Source organism: Stegostoma tigrinum, chromosome 24 (genome assembly GCF_030684315.1).
Source record: "Stegostoma tigrinum isolate sSteTig4 chromosome 24, sSteTig4.hap1, whole genome shotgun sequence".
Classification (NCBI taxonomy): domain Eukaryota; kingdom Metazoa; phylum Chordata; class Chondrichthyes; order Orectolobiformes; family Stegostomatidae; genus Stegostoma; species Stegostoma tigrinum.
Genome location: NC_081377.1, coordinates 3433994 through 3459663, shown reverse-complemented (window position 1 = coordinate 3459663; position 25670 = coordinate 3433994). Strand labels below are relative to the sequence as shown.

At 42.2% G+C, this 25670-nt stretch overlaps 1 protein-coding gene across 13 annotated transcripts in view; it reads left to right on the top strand.

Moving 5' to 3' along the window:
- The window catches only part of LOC125465044 (adhesion G protein-coupled receptor B2), a 687705-nt gene that overhangs the window by 636441 nt on the left and 25594 nt on the right, over positions 1-25670 (top strand). For all 13 annotated transcript variants that reach the window (XR_007250162.2, XM_059654252.1, XM_048558109.2 and 10 more), the window contains 4 exons: positions 2537-2632; positions 4790-4829; positions 7350-8014; positions 19676-19711. Coding sequence is in view for 12 of the 13 variants with exons in the window: in XM_059654252.1 (XP_059510235.1) it covers positions 2537-2632; positions 4790-4829; positions 7350-8014; positions 19676-19711 (837 nt within the window). In the remaining variant the exon portion in view is untranslated. The remainder of the gene's footprint in view (positions 1-2536; positions 2633-4789; positions 4830-7349; positions 8015-19675; positions 19712-25670) is intronic.

Here is a 25670-nt window from a genome sequence, read left to right as displayed (position 1 = left end):
TACAAACACCCCACTATCCCTGCCTACCAACTTGGCCTAAATTAACATCACCTGACATTACCATTTACAGATTGTGGTCAGCTCATCTGTTTAGCCAGTTTCTCAAAGGAAATGAAAAAGGCTTCTACATCCTTTTCAATGAATTTTGGTAATGTTTTGACGTATTTGTATATATCCCTACCAGGTCTTTGGCTACGATGGGTCTGCTCATCATCACCCTCCTCCTCACTAAGCCTACCTTCTGCCTTCATCTTCGTCATTTTAATTTGGCTATTCTGTCTAACTTGCAACTTCCAAAGTTCAAACTCTCTCTCTTTCTCCTTTCGCTCTCTCTCTTTTTCTTCTGCCCTGGCTCTTTTCTTTATCTTCTAACTCCACTTGTCTAATTTGCAATTTAAATTTTTCTAACCCCACTGCACTTAACTTTTTTTCTGGTATCCTAAAAGCTTGACTAACTCCTTTACAATTTCAGCTTTCTTCATATACTTAATTGAACCCAATTCTAGCCTGTCTGCTAATTCTAAAAGTTTCTTCTTTTTCTGTCTTTCTAAACATTTTTGGCAAAGTTGGGAAGCATCTTCGACTCTCAGAACCACTTTTGCGGTGTTAAGAGCCATTTCTCTGTTTTCAGTTTAACCAACAATAAGCATCTGAACTTAAACAGACATTCCTCTTCTCATTTAAGTTTTATTTATAGACCTCGGACACTAATCCCCAAATCTGTTTAAATCTGCTGGGACCTTTCATTCCCTAAATCTGTCCACATCTGTCCAAATCTGTTCAGCTCCATTCAAATCTGTCCAAACTGTTGAAATTCCGGATCCGATCTATCCCATTCTGTCCAAATCCTAGATCCGAGCTGTCCAGATCTCAGATGAACCACCAATAATTTATAAAGCAGAGGTCAACTCCCCTCCGATAACTAAAACCAAAGCATCCAAAGCTCGCCTCACCTATACTCTGTTAAAAGAAGTGGTTTAGCTGTTTCAATAAATATATGTCCCATTTATATGAACTAAAATAAAAAAAAGTTAGAACTTAGTTTCTCAAATTTACAGCCAGGTTATGTCTTCTGGAAAGCTCTGTGCCTTCTCCGTTGATCGTCTTTCAGGAATGCGTCCTTCCTCCAATTCTTAACGAAGGGTGCCATGTTATCATTATTTAGATGATGCTTTTTCCAAGAGCAGAGAGGGCCGATCTCTTAGCAACTGTCAATCTATACACAATTACTCTACCCAACTTTGCAACAACTGTCTTAGCCATGTTGGATTACACTGGGGACAATTGGAATAATATTGAGTCCTATTTGCCTAAAAGGGCAACATTGCTTTGAGGAGGTTGCTGGACCAGTATAGAATTGTTCAAGTGGTGACATTTTTAAGAATTCATTTATGGGATGTGAGCATCACTAACAAAGCTTGCATTTATTGTTCATCCCTTATTGCCGTTGAGTAAATGGTAATGCGTGCTGAACCACTGCTGTCATATCATGTAGATATCTTCAGTACTTTAAGAAGCTTCATGATTTTGACCTAGTGATAGTAAATGAATAATGATAAAGTTCTTGGTCAGCATAATGCGTGACTTGGAGGGGAGCTTGCTACCCACAATCTTCCAGGTTGTGGGCTTGGATGGTATTGTTGAAGAACCCTTGGTGAGTTATTGCACCATCTTATAGATAGTGTACTCGGCTTATTCTGTATCCCAGCGGTGGAGAGAGTGAACATTTATTTTGGCAAATGTTGATCAAACAGACTTCTGTTCTGGGTAATGCTGACTTTCTTGCTTGTTGCTGGAGAAATGTTTATCCAGGCAATTGAATACTATTTCAGCTGAATCTGTGCTTGCGACTTGTAGATGGTAGACAGGCTTTGGATAGACAAGAGATGAGTTACTGTCTGGAGAATTCCTGGTTTCAGATCTGCTGCAGCAACCACATTATAAAAGTGAATGATCCAATTCAATTTCTTATCAAATCTGTATAAACTTTAGCAAAAATAACTAGTTAATGCTCACAGTCTGGAGCACTTCAGAGTAGCATTAACGGAGGTACAGCTACAAGTTGCCTGGCAGCTTCAACCAAAGTGCAGGAGGCATAATGAAAGAAACAGCAATGATCATTGTAGGGACTAGTGTCCTCTGAAATTCAAAGGTCAGATATTGCAAAATAGACAAATGGGCAAATGTAAACAATGGACTCAAAATGAGATCAACATAGGCAGGTTTTGAAAAAGTAAGGGACACATCCACTTTGAGAAATAAATGTTAAGACATTCACAAGCAATTTGCATTTGTATAAGCATCCCTCCTCAGGAAGACATTCTTATTGCAATTTAAAGTGGATAGAAGAGAACACGGCCAATGCTGGGAAAATTAACAAGGTAACGAAACAAACACAAGGCCACAGAAAGCCAGAGAAGAGCAGCAAAAAATATAGGATCAGCACCTGCATTGCTGGTTCTTGGAATTACACTTTGTTTTTATCACTGGTTTATATTGACACTTTTCCAGATCTGCTTTCTGAAATTATTTGCAGATTCAAGATGTTGTAAAATGTCGGACAGGAAGCTGCAAAACTGAAGAGAATGAAAACTCACCTGATTCTTACAAAAATGGTCAAGTCCAGATTATGGTGAGTGAAGGATCAATTCACATACAGCAGAGCAATTTTGTTTCTTAAAGAAAACTTAAATATTTAAAGCAAAGAAAGATACTGGATTACGAGGACAGACCAGGATTAGTTTTGGATTGCTGTAGTAAGGGATCAGAATAGATTTTTCATCTCAGGCTTTCCTCTGTCATATTCTTCAATGTGCTTTAGCTTCAGAAGAAATTGAATAATCTCTATCTTCACTATTTTGAGATATGTCCAGCAATTTCAGCTTTTAAGGACAGGCAATGTGTGAGATAAATACTAGCGTTGAAGTTTATACTAGAGTGGTTTCTGTATCGTGTCCTTTATTTCAGGAACAAATTACAGAATGCTTTTGACCAAGTATATTCATATTCACATTCATATCATTTACCGTTGCTGAGAGGGAAATAACCTGTTAGCTTCACAATGCACAGGAGGATTTTAACCTGAAGTGAGAAATGCATCTGTGGGTAAACATCAAAAATGACAGACACTGATGGTATAATGCAACTTTAAAACAATCAGGATTCAGCAGCTAGCTCACATTTCAACGTAGAAACTTAAACATCAAGACACTGCCAGTAAAACAGTAAGATATTCTGAGGATGTATCACATTAGGGAAAGGGATATACCCAGCCTGGTTCAGGACTAATAAGCTTGCCTTGCAATGCATAAAAGACAATTTCTACTACTCCCGTCTCTACAGACAACAAGATAAAGGAATTTACAATTGCAGCTCTGTCTGCTGCCTTCCTACTGGCCGATTAAACTGCCTGGCCAACAGAAAATAGATAACATCAGCTACAAAATAAGACATTCATACAGTCCAAACAAGATTTTTGGGCAGAGCCAGTAGTTGGGACTGACGTAATGGAGCGATTGGTGATCACAGATTAAGAGAGACAGAGCTTGTGACCAGAACTGTGCAGGAGCTGGTTGATAGTTGAGGCTGGGGGATTGGCGAGGCTGGATATCAGGATCGTGAAAGTCAAAGGCTTACTACAAGTTAGATTACAGCTCTTCTGTTGCTCATGGATAGAAGAGTGCTAAGACAGGTACTTAGCTTCTGGAGCCAGCAGCGCGTACTTTCCTTTCACTGTCGAGTGTCCTGACCCCTGGGAAACCCTCAGAACAACAGTCAGTTTTGAACAAGACTTCCCATTGCACTTGGGAAATTCAAATTTAGTCTGTGACCTTGACACAGCAGGTAACTAGGACATCCCAATATCTGCAGACATCTTAAATGGCTGCCTGAGCCACCAGTTGGAGCAGGAATCACACAGTTCACTTTTTTACGCTACAGTGTCTCCCAGGTCATATGCATGGAGGCGCGCAGAATATCAAGACTTAGAGCAATCAAGGTGAGTATGAAGTGGTCAGAAAGACTGTTGTAAAAGCTCACATAGTGCATTAATGTGAATACCTGCTCTGACCTTTGAGATTGATTCTAGCCCCTAACGTATGTGATTGACTCTGAGATACCATCAGTCATGACCTCACAGCCAATCAATTGTAGCCACTGTAAAGAATGATATGATCACAAGGAATTCTGGAATCCCCAACCTTGCAATGCTGTGGGAATACCTTCACTGTACTTCACTTATTTCAAGACTGTTCACCTAATCAAGACAAATAGAGTTTGGCAATAAATGCCAAGAAAAGCAACATCTGCTTCCTTAAAATGAATGGAAAGAAATATATCAAGCTATAGTACCCACCTACTAAATTGGCATCCTGAGGTTAGATACTGGAATTGATGTTAAATTATGTCACAAATGTGCTACCGCTTTCATCTAGAAAAATTTTATTCCACATTTGACATATTAGAATTTATACACACCACACAAAATTATATGCACCTATCACCCAGTGGGTCAGAGCACCAGTCGCGTAACACAAAGCTGGGTTGTCTGTGGTCCACAATCAGAGTGGTTCATGAGGTTCGTAGCCAGAGGTAGGGACTTACAGTTTCAAATCTCTCAAGTATGAGTGGACAGATTGCTACTAGCTTTTCATTCAGGACCTTGGTGTCCCCTTTTACTATTTAGAAACTTTAAATGAATGAATGCTTCAAAACAGTCTAATTTCATTCAGCAGAAAACTTCTGTTTCTAATTTATCTTCTTTTCCTTGTTTCTTGCTGCCTTTTTATAGACAGATTTTGAAAAGGACGTGGACCTGGCCTGCCAGTCGGGTGAGTGCTTTAGAGTGTCGTTGATGTTGAACCCTGTTCTCACTGTTAATCATTCATATGTTCTTCGACTCTCAATCTGATTAATACTATTCATCAAGAAAATCAGGAATCCCATCCCTGCCACCAGTTGAGGTCCTACAATGGACAGTTAATGTCCACATAATGCCACAAACTCCACATCAAGTCTAAGTACTCTATATCTATCAAATACTCACAACCCACAGAACACCCTATGTGTCAGTTCTCTCTTTTAACTAACCTTCCCTCACCAAAACTTTCAATTATTTGATGTCTCAGCTACTCACAATTGTCTCATCTACCCCATAACAAAAGTCATTTAATGTTTTGAGTCCAGCGACCCTTCGTCAGAACTGTTCTGATCTTGAGATTACTGTTCTTGAGGTCCTGCTTTTAATTCCTTTCTTAACTCCCTGAAATCTGCATTCATGACCTTGCCACTCTTCCTACCTATGTCAATGGTACAAATGTGGACCGTGACTTCTAACTGATCCTCCTCCCCAGAAAGATATCCTGGAACCACTCCATGACATCCTTGACCCTGGCACAAAGGAGGCAACACATCATCCGATGCCCACGTTTCCTGCACCGAAATGAATATCTGATCCACTTTTTTCTGTTGCGCCATCCCCTCCCAGTTAAGCTCCGCATCTTCAATGTCATCGATTTGTCTCTATGGTCCCTTCAGGAGCCATCACCTTCACTATTTTCTAAAATGGAATACCAATTGGCAAACAGGAAATCCTCAGGATTCCTGCGCATTTGCCCATTTTTCTTATTCTATTAGTTACCCACTCCATCTCTGCCTGTACCTTCCCAACCTACAATGCGAGCACCTCCCTATGTGTGTTATCCATGCCGTCCTCTGCCTTGCAGATGCTCAACCAAGATACCAACTGCTGCTCAAGTCCCAAAACCAGGAGCTCAAGCTTGTGCGGTTCAGTAACACTTGCTGCAAATCTGCTTGCATGGGACACATGGCATATCCATGATTTCATACGTACAGCAGAATGTATGTTCCACTTGTCCCTGCTGATTTGTCATCCTGTAACTCTGAAAACAATTTGGTACTTTTGGAATAATATAAACTGACTAAACAAACTTACTATTAATTTAACCATACTTCATTTATGTTATAAACTTTATCTTCCTTTGGTTTTAATTTATTTCACCTTGACTTGATTCAATTTTACCTCCTTTTTGCGAGTATACCTTACATAAAACCAAACAGTTGCTACTTCTTCATAATTTTTTTTTAGTTTCTATTTAGACTGATCCCCTAACAACAGCTCCTCACTAACCAATACATTTACAGATCTCCTGTGACAGCACTTTTGGATTATCTTTCCCAACTCAGCCTTTCCCTGCTGCCCAATCTCTCTTAAAACCTGCTGCCTGCTGTCTGTGTGCTGTGTTCAGAATGAAGCCACTCCCTGCTCTCCGCATACTCTTCAAACCTGCTGACTCCTTTCCCTGTGCTGTGTTCAGAATGACATGTCTGTTGTAACAAAATGGGAAATTTCTGGAAAAACTCAGCAGGTCTGGCAACATCTGTGCAGGAGAAGCAGTATTAAAATTCTGAGTCCAGTGACCCTTCTTCAGAACATTTCTGTAGTACATTGTTCAGAGTCTGGGGTTAGGACAGTATTGTGTCGGTGGGGGGCAGTCAAGTGTCAGAGAATTGAGGTTGGGGTTGTAGTCACATATCAGAAAGGTACAGTTGCATATTGGGGTTTTTCAGGTTGGGTCAGAGCTAGTCACAGCGAGTAGTCAGGGAGTCATTGTAGTGTGGGATCAGGGTAGGAGTTCTCCTGGCAATTATCACATAATCACTGCATCAGGACTTCTGAGTGGCCGTCTGTAAGGGATATCCAGTCTCTCACCATCAGTAGGTTGGAAGATTTGCATCCATACATAAAGAGCTTGCATCATGCTTCAGCCACTGCTAGTACTGGAATATACAGACAGTCCAGCAATATAATACAAGAGTGAAAGACTTGATATATTTACAACCATTCATGATTTCAGGTTGTCTCAAAGTGTCTTATAGCCAATTAATTACTTGCGTAATGGAGGAAACGCAGCATGATGTTTACACATATCCTACAAGCAGCAATGAGATAATTTTTCAATAATCTGATTTTGTAGATGTTGTTTCGGGGATCCATATTGACCAAGACACCGGGAGTATCTCTTCCACTGTTTTCATAGGCCTGAGAGGGTGGAGGCAGGCTACAATATAACATTTCATCAGTCTCTCCTCCCTATCTCACTAAAGTGTCAGCTAGGTTATGTGCCCTCTACGGAGAGGGTCTTGAACCTTTTCTGCCTCCCAGGTGTGGATACAGTAAAGCGACCCTTGAGCTGTGTAAATGTACATATCTAGTCAGCTAAATCCAGTTTTAAATAATGATTTTCTTAATTTGAAAATGTAACAGACTGAAAAAGATCTGAAGCAGTTTTTAATAACTTACATGTCTTTCATTGTTTCTGTAACCCTAGTGCTCTTCAAGGAGGTTAATACTTGTAATCCTGCAACTATTACTGGAACACTGTCTCGTATTTCATTGGATGATGAGGAGGATGAGAAGCTGAATACAAACAGTGAGGGGATGAACTTCACAACCCTTCCTGGCAATATTCCACCAGGAAATGTCTTAGTTCAGTTGCCTCCCATGCACCAGTTGCACAACATGATGTCTGGTATGAATGAACTTAATGAGCAACCAGCCAAAAAAGAAACCAACAATGAGTTGAGGGGAACACTATATCTGTGCACAGAGAATACATTGAAACCAGTGGATGTGAAGTGGAGGCGAGCACAGGAGCAGCCATTAGAAGGTGACTACATGGTACTCCCAAGGCGCACAGTCAGCTTAAAGCCTTTCATCAAAGAGGACAGCAAATTAAACATCAATGTGGATGACAACAGGCACATAATTGGCGGAAACCAGCCAATCGAGTCAGAGGTTTATCCTAACTTTGCATCACTTGATCAGATCAATATTAACTTAAATCAACCTTATGGTACGCTTAATCATCCACGGAATGTACCCATCAAACAGCACCCTTCAGTGAGACACATTCTAGCATCTGAACTTGCTGACAGGAGCAGAACCATGCCACGCAGCAAACCAAGTGCAACAAACTCCACGGGTTCCTTAGAAGTAAGTTAAAGTAATGATATTGAGCTGGGCGTATTTACTGTCAGAATATTACAGAGGAAGGAGGCATTGATAAAGGCATCATGTAAATCTCACATTGACAGTGACACAATGATCACATTTAGACTTACTGAGCCGTACATGGTATCAGCTATGCACAAAACATAACTCTTGTGATTTTCACGTTAAACTGGAATAAATGAATGGTATTTGCCAATGCCTTCAAATCCCCACAAATAGCACTGCAGGAGTTTGAGATCGAGTTCATCTGGTATCATGGAATCTCTATAGTTGCAGATAGAGGCCACTTGGTCCATCAAATCTGCACCCACTCTACAAAAAGCAAATACCCAGATTCACACACCATCCCCCACCCTATCTGTGTGACCCTGCATTTACCATGGCTAATCCACCTAGCCACATTCAGGGAAAGCAACAGCCTAGTGGTATTATTGCTGGATTAATCCAGAGAGAAGGCAATGTTCTGAGGACCCAGGTTTGTATCCTGCTATGGCAGATGGTCAAATTTGAATTTTGTATTTAAAAAATCTGGAACTAAGAATCTAACGATGACTTTGAATCTGTTGTGGATGGCCAGAAAAACCCATCCAATTCACTAATGCACTTGAGGGAGGGAACCTACTTCGTTACCTGGCCTGGCCTATGTATGACTCCAGATCCACAGCAATGTAGTTGACTCTTAACTGCACTCTGGGCAATTAGGGATGGACAGTAAATGCTGGCCTAGCCAGTGATGCCCTCATCCCAGTAATTTATTTTTTAAAGTGTGGGGTAATTTAGCACGGCCAGTCCACCTAACTTGCAGAGTCTGGATTGTTGGAGGAAAAAGCAGCACCCAGTGGAGACCCATGCAGACACGGGAAGAATGTGTAAACTCAACGCAGACAGTCAGTCAAGAATGGAATTTAACACAGGTACCTGGCACTGTGAGGCAGGAGTGCCAACCACTGTTGCACCTTGCTGTACTTAATGACATTTCTCCATTAATTCAGTCAGTTGCCTGTCATTAATGAGTGTGACAAAATCTTTAAGAAAGTCTTTTGCTCAGGAACCTGGTAACTTCCTGCCTACGACCTGTATAAAACCTCAGAATGAAACTTGCTTATGTTCCTTGCCCCTCAGTCACTTACAGCAGCTCCTTAGAAAAGTCGTACTACCTTTCCTATGGAGTTATCATTTAATGACTCCTAACTTGTTGTCTTAAGTTTTCATTTTTAGACTTGTGGGAAGCCTATCTAAACTCCATTGTGTTTGCAATTGTTTTCTCAACTCCCATCTTCGGTTTTTTTCCCTTAATTTTGGCTCCTAACTTGCAATATCTCCATTTAAAAATTTTCATTCTTGTTCATTCATTTTCCTCAGCCATCCTATCTCTGTGTTGTGCTCCAGTCCTAAAACCTTCTGTGATCTCCACGTCCTTTAAATTCTAGCCTAATAGCAAGTCCAATTTGTGGGCATGGGCTAGATTTTACACAGACATGCTGTTGTTTCCCTGGAAGAAAATCCAGTTCAAACTAATCTTTGAGTAAGTTCGCTGTCCAGCAATCAAACATTCTGGACAGCCTAAGTAAGGTGAGGATCAGTCTTTGCTGTTGCGGGAGGAAGACCTGCCCTCAAGTGCAGCCAGCCACCTGATTTGTCAACAGCTCTAACTGTTCCACAACACCAGAACTCATTAATGGTCATAGCTGGGACTGCAAGTCAGCCCACAGAGACTGGGATGAACACCAGACCTAGATAAGTCCAGAGATTTTGGGATGGGTAGGAATTGGGCAGTTCCAGAGAGTAGTTTAAGGTACCTACTTTGAAGGCCTGGTAAGAAGCTTGAAATAGGGGACATAGCAATGGACATTACCCCACAAGGTACCCCCAAATAATACACCCCTCTTCTTCCAGCCTTTTCACCAAATTTCTTGGAAGAAAAAGCCTTTCTGGTCTCACCCGCCTCCAGTGTCCGGGGGATTGTGACAGCAAAGTCAGATTAAGGGCCATAGATGGGCAATAATTGATCAGTTAAGGCTTTCAGTTGGTCTGAGAGCAGGTGAGCTATAGAACGCTTTGTACACCACAACTGCTCCTCTATTATAGGGACCAGGTCCACAGATCATGGGTAGATCATGGGTTAGCCATGGAACTCTAGAATCCCCTCTGAAAACCTCTCCATCTGTCTATATATGTTTTCTCTTTTAAGCTTCTTCTTAAAACATATGTCAGAATGTACGTTGGTCATCTATCCCAACTTTCCTTTGTATATCATGATACTTGCTTGAAGTGCCTCAGGGTGTTTTCTACATTACAGGAGCTAAATAAATGTGATTTCTCTCTTGTTCTTTTTCAACTATGACATCTCATGCAGAATCACATAAATCAGTCCAATTAAATTGAGTGCATGACCTTTAGTCCTTAATATTCAGTCTCATTCTTTTACCAGAATTTCATTACTTCTGCGCGTCTCCTAACTTATATAAAACACAAAGTAGTTTCCATATTTAGTGATGTGATTTGTACATATCAGAAGGACAATCTTAGCTGGAAAGTTAAGCTTAGATGTTCAGAGACTGGGATGCAGTGCTCATCTTGAGGCTACTTCGCTGTTGATATAGTTTTTAAGTTTACCTGCAATAGTCACAGTTCATCAGTTACTGGTGATTCAGGATGACTGTGAGACTCTACCTCAATTGTTTGTGCTGCATAACTCAAGGCAGGAAATTTTCCCCACCTTTCTTGACAATTTTCCTGATGTTGAACTTTGGATTTTCCCCAATTTGAGTAACTTATAACTTGAGTTAGATGACTCTGCTTTAGACTCCAGGTTAAGTTAATTTTGGAGTGATTTTTTTAAACAGCCGCAAAATGTTGATTGATTAAAGTATGAGTTGGGTACTGTAGCTCCATGGTGAAGTTAGGAGAATGCTGTAGATATTGTCAACGTGGACTTCGGTCAGCGATTTCACAAGGCCTCACTTGGCAGACTGGTCAGAAAAGTGAAAAGGGATGCAAAAGAATATTGCAAGTCAGATCCGCTACAGGAAACGAAGGCTATCAGTTGTTGGAAATTTTTGCAATGGGAAGTGTTTTGACAGGAGCTTTCCACAAGGATCATTATTGGCGTTCTTTATATTTGCATGTATTAATGATTTGGATTTAAATGTGGGAGGCATGATTGGAAATTGTGCACATGAGACAAAGATTGGCAACATAGTTGATAGTGAAAATGATAGCTCTCAATTCCAGAATGATAAAATGGCTTGTTTGAATGGGTGGTAAAGTGGCAAATGCAGTCTGGAGGAATGTGAGGTAATACATTTAGAGAAGGCAGACCAAGCTAGGGAGTACACATTAACTAGAAGAATATTGAGAGAGGGAGAGGAAATGAGAGACCAAAGAGTGCATGTCCTCAGGTACCTCACGGTGGCAAAACATTTGGTTATGGTTGTAAAGAAAGCATACTAAATGCTTTGTTTTATTGGACCAGGTTTAGAGTACAAAAACAGGACTGCAGTGCTGGAACTGTATAAAATATGATTTGACTGCAGGTAGAATTTTGAGTACAGTTCTGGCCACAATGGTAGAAAGAACATAATTGCTCTGGAGACAGTACAGAAGAGATTTTTAAGAATGTTGTTAGGGCTTGAACATTGCAGCTATGGGGGAAGCTTGGATAGGCTAGGCTTGTTTTCCTTAGAACTGAGAAGGCTGAGCACTGACGTAATGGAGGGTACAAAAGATGGAGTGGTCTAGATAGGAAAGACTCATTTCCTCTATTGGAAAGATCAGTTACCAGGTGACATTGATTTAAGTTGATTGGTAGAACGATTAGAGGGGACTTTTCACCCAGAGAGTAGTGAGTGTTTGGAATTTACCACCTGGATTAATGGTTAAAGCAGAAATCTTCAACTCATTTAAAAGAATGTGCACCCGAAGAGCTGTAATATTCCAGGCTGTGGACCAGATGCATGAAAATAGTAATAAAATGAATAACTAGTTAATTTTCTTCCTTTTCTCCATTGGTACTGGTGCAATGGCTAAATGGTCTGTTTCTGTGCCATAACTTCCCTGGGGTTCTATGGAGGACTGCCTTCTGGGGGTGGCATGGTGGCTCAGGGTTAGCACTGCTGTCTCACAGTGTTAGGAACTCAGGTTTGATTCCAGCCTTAGGCAAGTGTCTGTGCGGAATTTGAATGTTCTCCCTGTGTCTGTGTGGGTTTCCTCCCACTGTCCAAAGATGTGCAAATTAGATGGATTGGCCATGCTCAATTGCCCCACAGTGTCTAGAAATGTGCAGGCTAGGTAGGCAAGCCATAGGAACATACAGAGTCACAGGGGTACATAGGGGAGGGTAGGTTAGGGGAGTGTGGGATGCTGTTTCGAGGGTTGGTGTAGCCAAATGACCTGCTTCCACACTGTAGGGATTCTATGGAAAAAGAAAATTCTATGGGAGTCCAGTTGGTCTCTATTCTGTCTCTCTGCAATTGGAGAACATTCCCCAGCTTTGATATTCTGTACTTCAGGTTAGCCACCATTCATTACTATCCTACCAAACACATGACACCTTACCCTGGGATTTCAGATGAAGACTGTAATCAAGTGGTTGGGTGGATGAAAGTTCTAAATCAGTGCACCTGTGATATTTGAATAACTTCCTAAGAGACTTTGGTTCCAGTAAGTTTGAGTAGAAGATGATGGAGTAAACTTTTTAGAATAATCTGTTAACTGGTTCATTATCTAAAGAATTATTTTGTATATAATTCATTGAAACTGAGAGTAAAGCCATTGGAAGAATTGAATTTGGCATTCTGAGTTGATGTTTTTGTTCTTGTCAGGCTCATTAAATTTAGCGATGCAAAAAAAACGTATAAAAAGGTAAAGAAGGTGTGAGATTTACTTTCTTTCTAAAAATCAGCCTTTCTGCTGCATGGGTTAAAATTATTAAATTTATTAAAAATGGGTGATAGTGAATGGGCAGCCGCTATACACCCACCTCTTTTCCATTTTCTGCAATACTGTTGAATCACTGTTTGTGTTACCTCAAAACTGAATTTGCATCTTGCTGCAGTGAAGAATAATAAAGTAACCGTAGTAGCCCAAGCCAAACATAGACACACACAGGAATTCCTAAAAACATTGTTCTCCGCCCATACTTCAATTAACGACCATATGGAATTGGACCCCATATATAAACCCATACAGATCAAAACTGGAAATGACAGTACTTGCCATAACAGACCAGACAGTTTAAATTCCAAGTAGAGCAGAATAACATCACTTCATCAGAGGGTTCCACTGATGATATCACCTACTATGGTGACAAAATATCTGAACAAAGACAAGCCAGCTTGGTGAGCAAGTCAACAGCCTCATCCACAACCCAAGCTACAGATCTTTGCCAAAACTTTAAATAGCCTTCTCCGAAATGCTGTCATTCCCATTCTCAACCTCAGCAGTTCACACACACCTTGGCCTTTTCTTTTTGCTCTTGAGATTTGGGCAACAATGATAAGGCCATTTGTGTTATTCATTTGTAGTTGCTGTAAGAAAGTTTAAATGGACATTTTCCTTGAACTACTGCAGTTCTAAGCGTAGTGTTCAACTCCTACTAGCAGCAGTTTCAACCGAAGGAACTGCAGATGCCCTAAATCAGGGACAAAAGCAAAGTTGCTGGAAAAGCTCAGCAGGTTTGGTAGCATCTGTGAAGGAAAAAGCAGTGTTAATGTTAATGTTTTGGATCAGTGACCCTTAACTCAGAACAGCAAGGAATTGAACCCTGGTCTCCCACATGGCAGGGAAGGTTACTGACCACTATACTATAGAGATAGCCAGAACAGGCTTCGAACAGTAGTGTTCAATTCCTCATTAAAATTCCTCGATCATCTCAACCTTCAGTACTTCTTCACCACCAGCTCCACTGCCCTATAAATCTAAACTCTGCTTAAACTTTTGTCTCTATTTGACCGTACATGTTTTGCTTCACAATGGACAGCAGCCCCTTCTGCTATCTAGATCCTGAACTCTCGAGTTCTGTTTTTAACCCACTTTGTTTCTCCAGCTTTCTTCCTGTACATCACAACTTAAAATATCTTTCCTTGACCCACCACTTTGTCATCTTTCCGAGGTGTCATTTTTTTTCAGATTACACTCCTACAAAGACGCTTATTTATGTCAATGCAAGTTGCTCTTAATAGAGAACATTCTAGACAATTGATCTGTCCGTGCAACTAAGAAGCTATCCAAAGACATGGACGTTGTCATGTAATGTCAATTTATGCAGATCAGTGATGGCTCAAATTTAATTCCTGATACATGCGTAAATAGCTGATCTTGATATCACGGAGGATTCTGCAATTAGCCTCAGTGTTAGTGATGTGAAGTGAGAACAAAATTAGTCACAGTTGGCAACTTTGCTCACTATTCAATGATCCAGGTTGGGAAAATTTATTTGAGTTAATGTCTGTTATCAGGCTTTCTTGTGATATCTGTCAGTGCCACATCAACTTTCAGCACACATAGCAATACAAATGGAAAGTGGTTTCATAATCATGGAACTCATGGTTTGCTTGCAACAATGTCCCATCACCAATCAACAGGGAGAAAGTAAACAGATAGATGTTTCCTGTTCTTCCCTGAGTCTGTCACATACCTTTGCTCTCGAAAATTGCCTCAGAGGCAGTAGTGAAAAAAGTAATTATTAAAAAAAGGAAGTTCCAGAGGGCTACAGTTCTGTAAGGTAAGGCTTTGTAAACATCAATGATTAGGTATAGTAAGAATATCATAGAAATCATGGGAAGAAGTATGAGGAAATGATGGCTATCTTTAATGGAGATTAAATTACCAATATTTTACTGTCCCCTGTCATGGCTGTTATTCATTCTTTTTGACATTCACCACTGCCTCATTTTGTGTGTGCTTCCCTTTCATGTCATTACTCTTCAATTTTCTGTTTTCAGCTTGTCCCTAAAAATACAAGAGGGAAAAACAGAACACTGTGTGGCTAGAATGAAGAATGTCTGAAATATAGCAAACATTTAAGAAGAGATTGATAGAAAGGAACATGGTGAGATTAGCACAGATCCCCACAACTAACCCCCAACCTGTCCAGATGATGCCCAACTCTTGTGGTTAACCTATTTAATACTTTGATCAATAATGCAGTCTGCAGTGTTTTCGTGAGCTTGGCCCTTATAGAGGGAATTGACAGAAAAGCCACAAGAAAACAAAGAGAAATGCAAAGACGATTGAAAGCAGTCACATGTTGAAAGTGAGCAAGCACATGCAGGAGAGGAAACCAAAAGAATGTAATTTAAGCTATAATATTTTTGGGGTTGCATTGTTCAATGGGTTAATACATGCTTCTTCAGATGTTGAACAATATCTTGTCTCTTATGACGTTGCTAAACATTTAATAGCTCATCTAAAGTCCTGATATTTCCCACATGAAACTGGAGCATTAATTATGTTTAGGAGTGGTTATTCTGCTATTGTTGTTTAAACCTTTACTTCCAGCATTTCTACTAGATAGTTCACCCTTCATTCCTCCTTCATGGCCTGCTCCCTAGTTTTCATCCACCTCCTGTTAGGAAACTGGTCTCCACTTGATGTATCAGTGATAATGGGAACTGCAGATGCTGGAGAATCCAAGATAATAAAATGTGAGGCTGGATGAACACAGCAGGCCCAGCAGCATCTCAGGAGCATGAAAGCTGACGTTTCGGGCCTAGAACCTTCATCAGAGAGGGGATGGGGTGAGGGTTCTGGAATAAATAGGGAGAGAGGGGGAGGCAGACCGAAGATGGAGAGAAAAGAAGATAGGTGGAGAGGAGAATATAGGTGGAGAGGTAGGGAGGGGATAGGTCAGTCCAGGGAAGACGGACAGGTCAAGGAGGTGGGATGAGGTTGGTAGGTAGGAGATGGAGGTGCGGCTTGGGGTGGGAGGAAGGGATGGGTGAGAGGAAGAACAGGTTAGGGAGGCAGAGAAAGGTTGGACTGGTTTTGGGATGCATAGGTGGAGGGGAAGTGTTGGGCTGGTTGTGTGGTGCAGTGGTGGGAGGGGACGAACTGGGCTGGTTTTGGGATGCGGTGGGGGAAGGGGAGATTTTGAAGCTGGTGAAGTCCACATTGATACCATTGGGCTGCATTCTTTAGATGACATGTCCATCATGGGCCTCCTGCAGTGCCACAATGATGCCACCCAAAGGCTGCAGGAACAGCAACTCATACACCACTTGGGAACCCTGCAGCCCAATGGTATCAATGTGGACTTCACCAGTTTCAAAATCTCCCCTTCCCCCACCGCATCCCAAAACCAGCCCAGTTCGTCCCCTCCCCCCACTGCACCACACAACCAGCCCAGCTCTTCCCCTCCACCCACTGCATCCCAAAACCAGTCCAACCTGTCTCTGCCTCCCTAACCTGTTCTTCCTCTCACCCATCCCTTCCTCCCACCCCAAGCTGCACCTCCATCTCCTACCTACCAACCTCATCCCACCTCCTTGACCTGTCCGTCTTCCCTGGACTGACCTATCCCCTCCCTACCTCCCCACCTATACTCTCCACCTATCTTCTTTTCTCTCCATCTTCGGTCTGCCTCCCCCTCTCTCCCTATTTATTCCAGAACCCTCACCCCATCCCCCTCTCTGATGAAGGGTCTAGGCCCGAAACGTCAGCTTTTATGCTCCTGAGATGCTGCTGGGCCTGCTGTGTTCATCCAGCCTCACATTTTATTATCCACTTGATATATGATGTTTTCCATGTTCCACATCAGGCGAGGCATTGGCCTATTGTTATTATAACTAGACTGTTAATCCAGAGACCCAGGTAATGTTTTGGGTACCCAGGTTTGAATCCTGCTACAGCAGATGGTGGAATTTGAATTCAATAATTATCTGAAATTAAGAGTCTGATGACACCCGTAAGTCCCTAGCCAATTGTTGGGGAAAAATCCCATCTAGTTCACTAGTGTCCTTTCGGGAAGGAAACTGCCATCCTTACCTGGTTTGGCCTACACATGACTCCAGACCCTCAACAATGTGGTTGATTCTGAACTGCTCCGTGAGCAATTAGGGATGGGCAATAAATGCTAACTGGCCCAGTGACACCCTCATCCTGTGAATTAATGAAATTTTCCTCGTCCATTTGAAGTGTGAGATTTTGAACTTCAATACAAAGTCAGTAACTATACCTGAACAGTGATTGTTTAAGTCTTCATGGTGGAAATTCGCAGTTTTCAGAAAGTAAATGTCATTATCCCTTTCTATACTATATATTGAAGTGTTTATTATAAGCTGCTTCATTCCTCCTCTGCATCTAGTTTCCAGTTCCAGTGAATTCCTATGTTTAGAAGTCCTTATTTTCACTCTTCTTATTTGCTCTGTTATTGGCTCAGTCTGGTGTGCTCTTGGCTTGAGCCTGTAAATCACGTATCCATCTACACATTCGTAGAATCCCTACCATGTGGAAAGAAGCTATTTGGCCCATTGAGTCCACACCAACTATCCGAAGAGCATCCCGTACAGAATCTCCCCCCGCCCCAACACCCTCCCCATAACCCTACATTTCCCATGGTTAATCTACCTAGCCTACATATCCCTGGACACTATTAGCAATTTAGCATAGCCAAACTGCCTAACCTGTTCATCTTTGGATTGTGGGAGGAAACCAGAGCAAACACACAGACATGGGAAGAAGGTGCAAACTTCAGACACGCATTCACCTGCGGCTTGAATAGAACCTGGGCTCCTGAAGCTTTGAGGCAGCAGTACTGGCCTCTGTGCCACCATGACCTCAAGGGTTTATTGCTTTTATGACTGAGTGCTACAATGGTTCTTGAGCCAATGGGTTTTTACAAGCATGGATTCAAGTTCACATGAGATTGTAAAAGACTGTAATTCTGGTATGTTTAAGTATCATCCTCCGTCATTTGATCCTGGAACCTGAGACCTGGACTGAACCCATAAACAAGTTTAGCCATTCTATAGCTGCTCTTAAGTCTGCCTGATCTGATTTTGTAACCTTTATTAATGTTCCCTTACAAAAATATTAAGCTTCTGGGATAACCTAGCACAGAAGAACCCAGCACAGGATGCTGCCTGGACTGGAGGGCTTATCTTATGAAGAGAGGTTGACTGAGCTCGGACTTTTTTCATTGGAGAAAAGGAGGAGGAGAGGGGACCTAATTGAGGTATACAAGATAATGAGAGGCATAGATAGAGTTGATAGCCAGAGACTATTTCCCAGGGCAGAAATGGCTAACACGAGGGGTCATAGTTTTAAGCTGCTTGGAGGAAAGTATAGAGGGGATGTCAGAGGCGGGTTCTTTACACAGAGAGTTGTGAGAGCATGGAATGCGTTGCCAGCAGCAGTTGTGGAAGCAAGGTCATTGGGGTCATTTAAGAGACTGCTGGACATGCATATGGTCACAGAAATTTGAGGGTGCATACATGAGGATCAATGGTCAGCACAACATCGTGGGCTGAAGGGCCTGTTCTGTGCTGTACTGTTCTATGTTCTAGAAGGTTTCAACCTAATGTACCTGTGTACAGTATGACGCTCTCAGATTTGAAATGTTTAACTGATTCAGACCTCAATAGTTTTGCAAGAGAAAGTTCAGAATTATGGCCATGCGGTAATAGAGTGCAGAAACAGATCCTTCAGTCCAACTATCCTAAACTGACGAGCTATCCTAAACTGATCCAGTCCCATTTTCTAGCATTTGGCTCTTATCCCTCTAAACCCTTTCTATTCAGGTACCCACCTTGATGCCTTTTAAATGTTTTAATGGTACCTACCTCCACCACCTCTTGTGGCAGCTCGTTCTATACGCACACTGCCCTATGCGTGAAAACATTTTACCCTTGGGTCCCTTTTAATCCTTGCCCCTCTCATCTTAAACCTATGCCTTCTAGTTTTGGACTCCCCTATCCTGGGAAGAAACCTTGGCTATTCACCTAATCCGTGGCTGTCATCATTTTACAAACCTCTATAAGGTCACCCCTCAACCTCTGGCACTCCAGTGAAAAGACCCCCAGTCTATTCAGTCTCTCCCTATACCTGAAACCCTCTAGTCCCAGCAACATCCTTGTAAATCTTTTCTAAACCCTTTAAAGTTCAACAACATTTTTCCTAAAGCAGGGAGACCAGAATTGAATGGGTTGTTTCCTGACATCACTTATGAAGGGCATGGAACTCATTTTATGGGTATGCCCCCATGTTCTGATTTCTTTATTTTATCAATCCTTTAACCAACTTAAACGCTCTTATTAGACCATTCCTTAATATTCAATATTCAAGGAAATACACATGTGAGGGTAGCCCTTCATGAAGAAGCTGTGTGATAAGGAGAACAAAAACAACATGTAGAACTACCATCAAGTCATCTGTCAACATTTTAAAATCTGGTGGTGCATGTTAATGTGCCAACATGAGGCAATTGGCTGCACAGTCAACCAGGGGCAAGAGATAAAGTGTTTTCACAAGTGCATTTATCTACATCCCAGGTATCAGGGGTTGCCCTTCTGTTCCTGTGGATTTGATGTATTGTGCAAGGAAAGCTAAAAAAAAAGTGGGAGGGGAATTGCATTAATAAATTTGATAAATTCCTTCCCAAAAACTTATGTGCTAACTAATTTCATCTGTTTGTTATTTTCACAGAGGAAAAGAGTGAGGTACTCCGATCTTGATTTTGAGGTACGAATCATCATATATTATCCGCAATTAGTGAAGTAACTTGTTTCTACTCTCTTGGCAATAATATCCTGAGTTATTCTGAAACTGTACAGAATAAGGAACTCAAACTGAGTATGATGTATGATCAGATCGAGTCTCACAGCTCATTGTCAATCAGAGATTTCAGAATGTCTCATGAAGCAGCGAGCACTCTGTTAAGTTTACATAGCTTAATAGCAGTTTTATCTAAAGCTAACTGTGGTTTTAGTCCTACAGTGTACAGATAATGTACAACACACTGTTTCTGAAATGGATCAAAATAATAAGTATTGAATTTCAATCTTATTGAATTCATTGCAAAGGTAACAGAATAGACAAGGATAGTCTAGAAGATATATCTCCTTGATATAAAGGCCTGAGGGGTTACCTAACAGAGAGCTTTAGAATTCTGATGTCTTTTGATGGGGTAGATGTGACTCACAGACTCATTGACATTTACAGCACAGACCAAGGCCGTTCTGCCCATAGTGGCTGCACTGGTCAACAGTGATCTGACTACACTAATCCCATTTTTCAGCTCTTGGCCTGTAGCCTTAGAGACTTGGGTAATGTAAAAGTTATCTAAATATCTTAAATGTTACAGCAGCATTTTATTCAGCCACCATTTCAAGTAATAAGTTCTCTCGTGAAAAATTTCACTCAAATGCCCTCGGCCTCTACCGGTTGTGTTAAATCTATGCTCCCATTATGAGCCCTTCACTGATGGAAGAAAACATTTTTTCTATCCATCCGTTATATTTCCCTCATTATCTTACACTACTTTATCATGCCCCCTCTCAACCTTCAAAGAAAAATAAAATACTGTGGATGCTGGAAATCTGAAATATAAACAGAATGTCCTGTAGAAACTTAAGCAGATCAGACAGCATTTGGGAAAGTTCTGAAGAAGAGTCTTTCTGAACTTAGAATATTAACTCTGTTTTTCTTTCTCCACAGCTGCTGCCAGTTCTGTTGAGCTTCTCCAGCAGTTTGTCTTTTATCCCCTCTCAACTTTTCTATTCCAAGAAAAACAATCCTGGCCTTCCAACATTTGCTCACACCTCAGACCCTCTGGCCCCAGGCAGTATTCTGGTCCATCTGCATCCTTCCAGTGCAGTCATATCCTTACTCTAATGTAGTGTCCAGAACTGCATGTACACCTCAGTTATATTCCAAACCAGTGTTTTTTACAGTTCTAGCATAATCTCTATGTTCTTATATTCTGTGGTTCATCTAAGAAAATCAAGTATTCCCTAAGCCTTCTTAACCACTTATCTATCAACCCTAGATAATGGGAACTGCAGATGCTGGAGAATCCAAGATAACAAAGTATAGAGCTGATGAACACAGCAGGCCAAGCAGCATCTTAGGAGCAGAAAAGCTGATGTTTCGGGCCTAGACCCTTCATCAGAAATGGGGGAGGGGGAGAGGGTTCAGAAATAAATAGGGACAGAGGGAGGCGGATCGAAGATGAATAGAGGAGAAGATAGGTGGAGAGGAGACAAACAAGTTAAAGAGGAGGGGATGGAGCCAGTAGAGGTGAGTGTAGGTAGGGAGGGGTCCCCGGAAAAGCTGAGCAGATCTGGAAGCATCTGTGGAGGAAGAAACAACGTTAACCTTTTGGATCCGATGACCCTACATCAGAAAGCTCTGTTTTTTCCTCCACAGATGCTGCCAGACCTGCTCAGCTTTTCTAGCAACTTTGTTTTTGTACCCTGCTACCTACATGGATTTGCAGATGTGCATACCAAGGGCTGTCTGATCTACAGTACTTTCCAGAGCCCTACTAACCATCATGTAATTCCTTACTTTTCAGCCCTCCACAAATGCATTACATCATACTTTCCCAGGTTCAATTCCATTTGTCACTTTTTCTTCCTGGCTGCTCAGTTTGTTGGCATCGTCCTGCAGTTTACAGCTATCCTCCTCACTATTTACTGTTCTGATATGATTGACTTCAAACAGCCACAGCTTTTTTTTGGTTAAATATGACTTCAGCCAGTGGAGAGTTTTAATCCCGATTCCTAATTTCTTCAGTTTTGCTAGGGTTCCTTAACGCCTCAAGCTGTCAAGTTCTATCTTGATATCAAAGTCAGTCACCCTCACTTTATCTAATTGATTTCAGCTCTTTTTGTTCATATCTGGAACACAACGTCATGAGATTATGAGATAAATAGCCCTGGTGGAACCCAAGCTGAGCATCTGTTGGCAGGTTATTGCTGAATAAGTGACACTTAGTAGCACTGTCAACAATCCTTTCCATCAATTTAATGATGACCTAGAATAGACTGACGTTACAAAAGATTGTCCTGTTTTTTGTGGACAAGACGTACCTGGACAATTTTCTGCATTACCGGGTAGATGCCAGTGCTGTAGCTGTACTGGAACAGTTTATCCAGTAGCATGGCTAGTTCTGGAGCATCAGTCCCATGAGTCTTAATTTTATGTAATAACCAACATAACAAATAATGCATATAGTGAGGAAGGTCTACAGCAATCCTAGTTGTAGCAAACAATAACAAATATTGATGATCATTAAATTGTTGCAAAACTGCGTGCATTACAATAACAAAGAAAAGGATTACACTTAAAGCAATGGCAGAATCATAAGAAATAAAACACATCAAGTGATTTACTTAGCATCTGATAGGGAAAGTGGTTACAACATCAAGGATCACATAACACTTCCAAAACAAACATTCACAAAAATGTCAGAGCTCTTCAGAAATAAAAACACCTCCATTGAAAACCAAATAAAATTAAAAGCTACATCGAGCCAGTATTCTATGTGGATGGGGAAGCTGGAGCATAGACAAAACAATAAAAGGTAAAGACAACATAAATGTGGGGCTGGATCTTACTGTATTTTGGCTGTGCAAATTTCACTGAGTTTCAAGGAGGGCTTTTCTCCACGAGGCCTGTTGAGATTTCCCAGGGCATTGTATCAAGCTTACCTCATTAACTACCTACTCCACCCCATGACATACCTCACCTCCTGATTCTACTGCTCACCCTACCCAGAAGAACTTCCACTCACCGATTATCCTGGGATAGATTGGAATCCCTTGCACCCATGCCATATTGGAAAAGCTGTTGTGTACCTGGAAACACTGGAAGCATTTTGAAGCTGCCCTGGTTAAAACCAGATTAATTCAGAAGTATGTCAGACCAGGGGAAATTGGCACTGTGATTCTCCGACAGGAACTTAGAGATCCTTGGACATGATCAAGTAAAGGCCATCATCTTCTACAGGACTGGCAGAAAACACTGTACCAGACCCTGCCACCCTGGGCTTAGGCCACCATCTGGGTCAGTGCCGTCTGTGCAATCTGGATGGATGCCAGGTATGCAGGAAGAATGTCAATGACCTTCTTGACCCCACCACAGTAAGTGCCACAGGCTCCTGTCTGGTACCTGACACCCACTCCATCTCCCAATAAGACTCTTGCTCTCTGACTCCCAGTGTTGCATACAACAGCTTCCCTCATTCACTCTCACCACCCCAGTATCCCAGATTACTAACTTTATATACCGTCTGCACTGCCTGGTCACTCACTCACTCAGGACAGATCACTACTTTTCCCCCACGTGCACCAGCACTAACAGCTGCATCAGCCATTTTATCTCACTTAATCCCTCCCTTTCTCTCATTCCAGGAAAAACAGCTCTTAATAGAGCAAAGATTGCCTGGCTCAGTGGTCGTATGATGCCTGATGTTAGGTTCCTAACCCTCCATGAGAAATGAAGCTTGTCCCTAACAGGAGAAAACCAGGACTGCTCCTGTAACAATGCCAAAACATCCGTGTCCCGTCACCTGATTAAGTCTCACTCTTCACTCCACTGCAACTCTCACTGTAACCCTGCTGTCAGTGTGATTGTGCGCCATTTCCAATCCACAGCCGTGTCATCTTCTCTGTTTTGCATTTTGTAGAGGGTCAAGTCTGATTTCCACTGTCTTGACAATCAAGAGGGCAGGCCCACAAGAAATGGTTTTGTACACTGAAAGAAGTCCAAAACTTCAGAGGAAACACTGGCATTACTGTACCCTGGTACCCTCCACCGGCTTGGATGTTTGAAACTATCTAGGTACTTGGCTAAATCAATCAGGCACAGAATCTGCTGAGCACATCGCCACCAAGTTTCTATACCTGGCTAAGGAAGAAACTTCCTACGCTGCTGGAACTTGGATAACTGCCAGAGTGTAGGCACCTGCTGAGCCTCAGACTGGAACAGGATCCTGTGGTGTCCAAAGTCAGGGATGTCATAGACATGCACTAGGATACACAAGAGCATGAGGCGGGTATGTGGGAAGCAATAGCCTTCACAGTCCAGAGGCTGCAGCATTGCAGCTGCCATCTGGGAGTGCCAGCTGCCTCAAACATACAATTTTCTGGCTACCTTCAAATTTACAATAGTGGCTGCCACATCAAGCAGTCTCAGGACTTGTTAGATATGTGCACGGGCCTACACTGTATCACTCTAGTCATTAATCCTCATCAGCAATGGCAACAGGGTGTGGGATGGTGGGGGGTAGCGGTTATGGGGCACTTGACCTTATTCCAGGTGCCTCTTCCTCACAAGGAGATAGGACTGTACCAGTTTGCACTCAGCTGAAGGACGAATTACACACAGCTCCTCAGAAATCTTCTCTCAGGATACCCAAAGGGTAGAAGGGCCTTTTACCTCGATATGTGTATATGAACCCACACCTGCGTATCCTTCCTCCCTCCCCTGGCATATGAAGGGACCATGTAAGATCCCTGGAAGTCAAGGTGATCCTTGCTGTAAAGAGATTCCCCCAACTCACATGACATTTTCTCACAATGTTTAACATACCCTCCCTGATATGTACAGTTGTCCCCTTTCACAATTGTCATTCTCCCCTGCATCCCAGCCTGTAGCACCCAATTCCTACGGTTAGATTCTCCAGTCTTTCTCCTGAAGCATGGATATCTGTTTACCCCAGCCCTCCTATCCCTTGCCTTTGTTGGACAGACCTTATAGACTGGCTGTCCCACCTCCTTGAGTGACCCAACTGGACAGCTCCAAACAAGAAATGCCCATAATCCTGACTGATTCATGCACATTTCCCCAACCACATTAGCGCTAATCTTCAGACTAGGTGCTAAGGAGCCACAAGGCTGACTGTGATCAACTACCCAAGCTGCAGAGGCATGGACCCCCTGACCGAGAGCACACCGACTGACACACAACCTAGCTCAGCTTCTGCTTGGTATCAGAGATTATCCTCAATTTATTGTGCTGGAAACACTTGACTGATGGGTATCTCCATGACTTTATTGAAGACAAGTCTACTTAGTCTTTGACATGTATCTATCAACATACCGTAAGTGCAGTGTCTTTGTCATATAAACTTTATCATATAAACATGGGTATCCTGGAAGGTGGTAAGTGAGCATGCACTCAGAAACTGAGCAAGCAGTCTTGAAATGCAGCCTAGTCCAGCCCATGACTACCACCCGAAGGTTGCAGGAACAGCAACTCATATTCCTCTTGGGAACCCTGCAGCCCAATGGTATCAATGTGGACTTCACAAGTTTCAAAATCTCCCCTTCCCCCACTGCATCCCAAAACCACCCAGCCTGCCCCCGCCTGTTCTTCCTCTCACCTATCCCTTCCTCCCACCTCAAGCTGCACCTCCATTTCCTACCTACTAACCTCATCCCACCTCCTTGACCTGCCCGTCTTCCCTGGACTGACCTATCCCCTCCCTACCTCCCCACCTATACTCTCCTCTCCACCTATCTTCTATTCTCTCCATCTTCGGGTCCACCTCCTCCCCCTCTCTCCCTATTTATTTCAGAACCCTCTCCCCATCCCCCTCTCTGATGAAGGGTCTAGGCCCAAAACGTCAGCTTTTGTGCTCCTGAGATGCCGCTTGGTCTGCTGTGTTCATCCAGCTTCACACTTTGTTATTTTG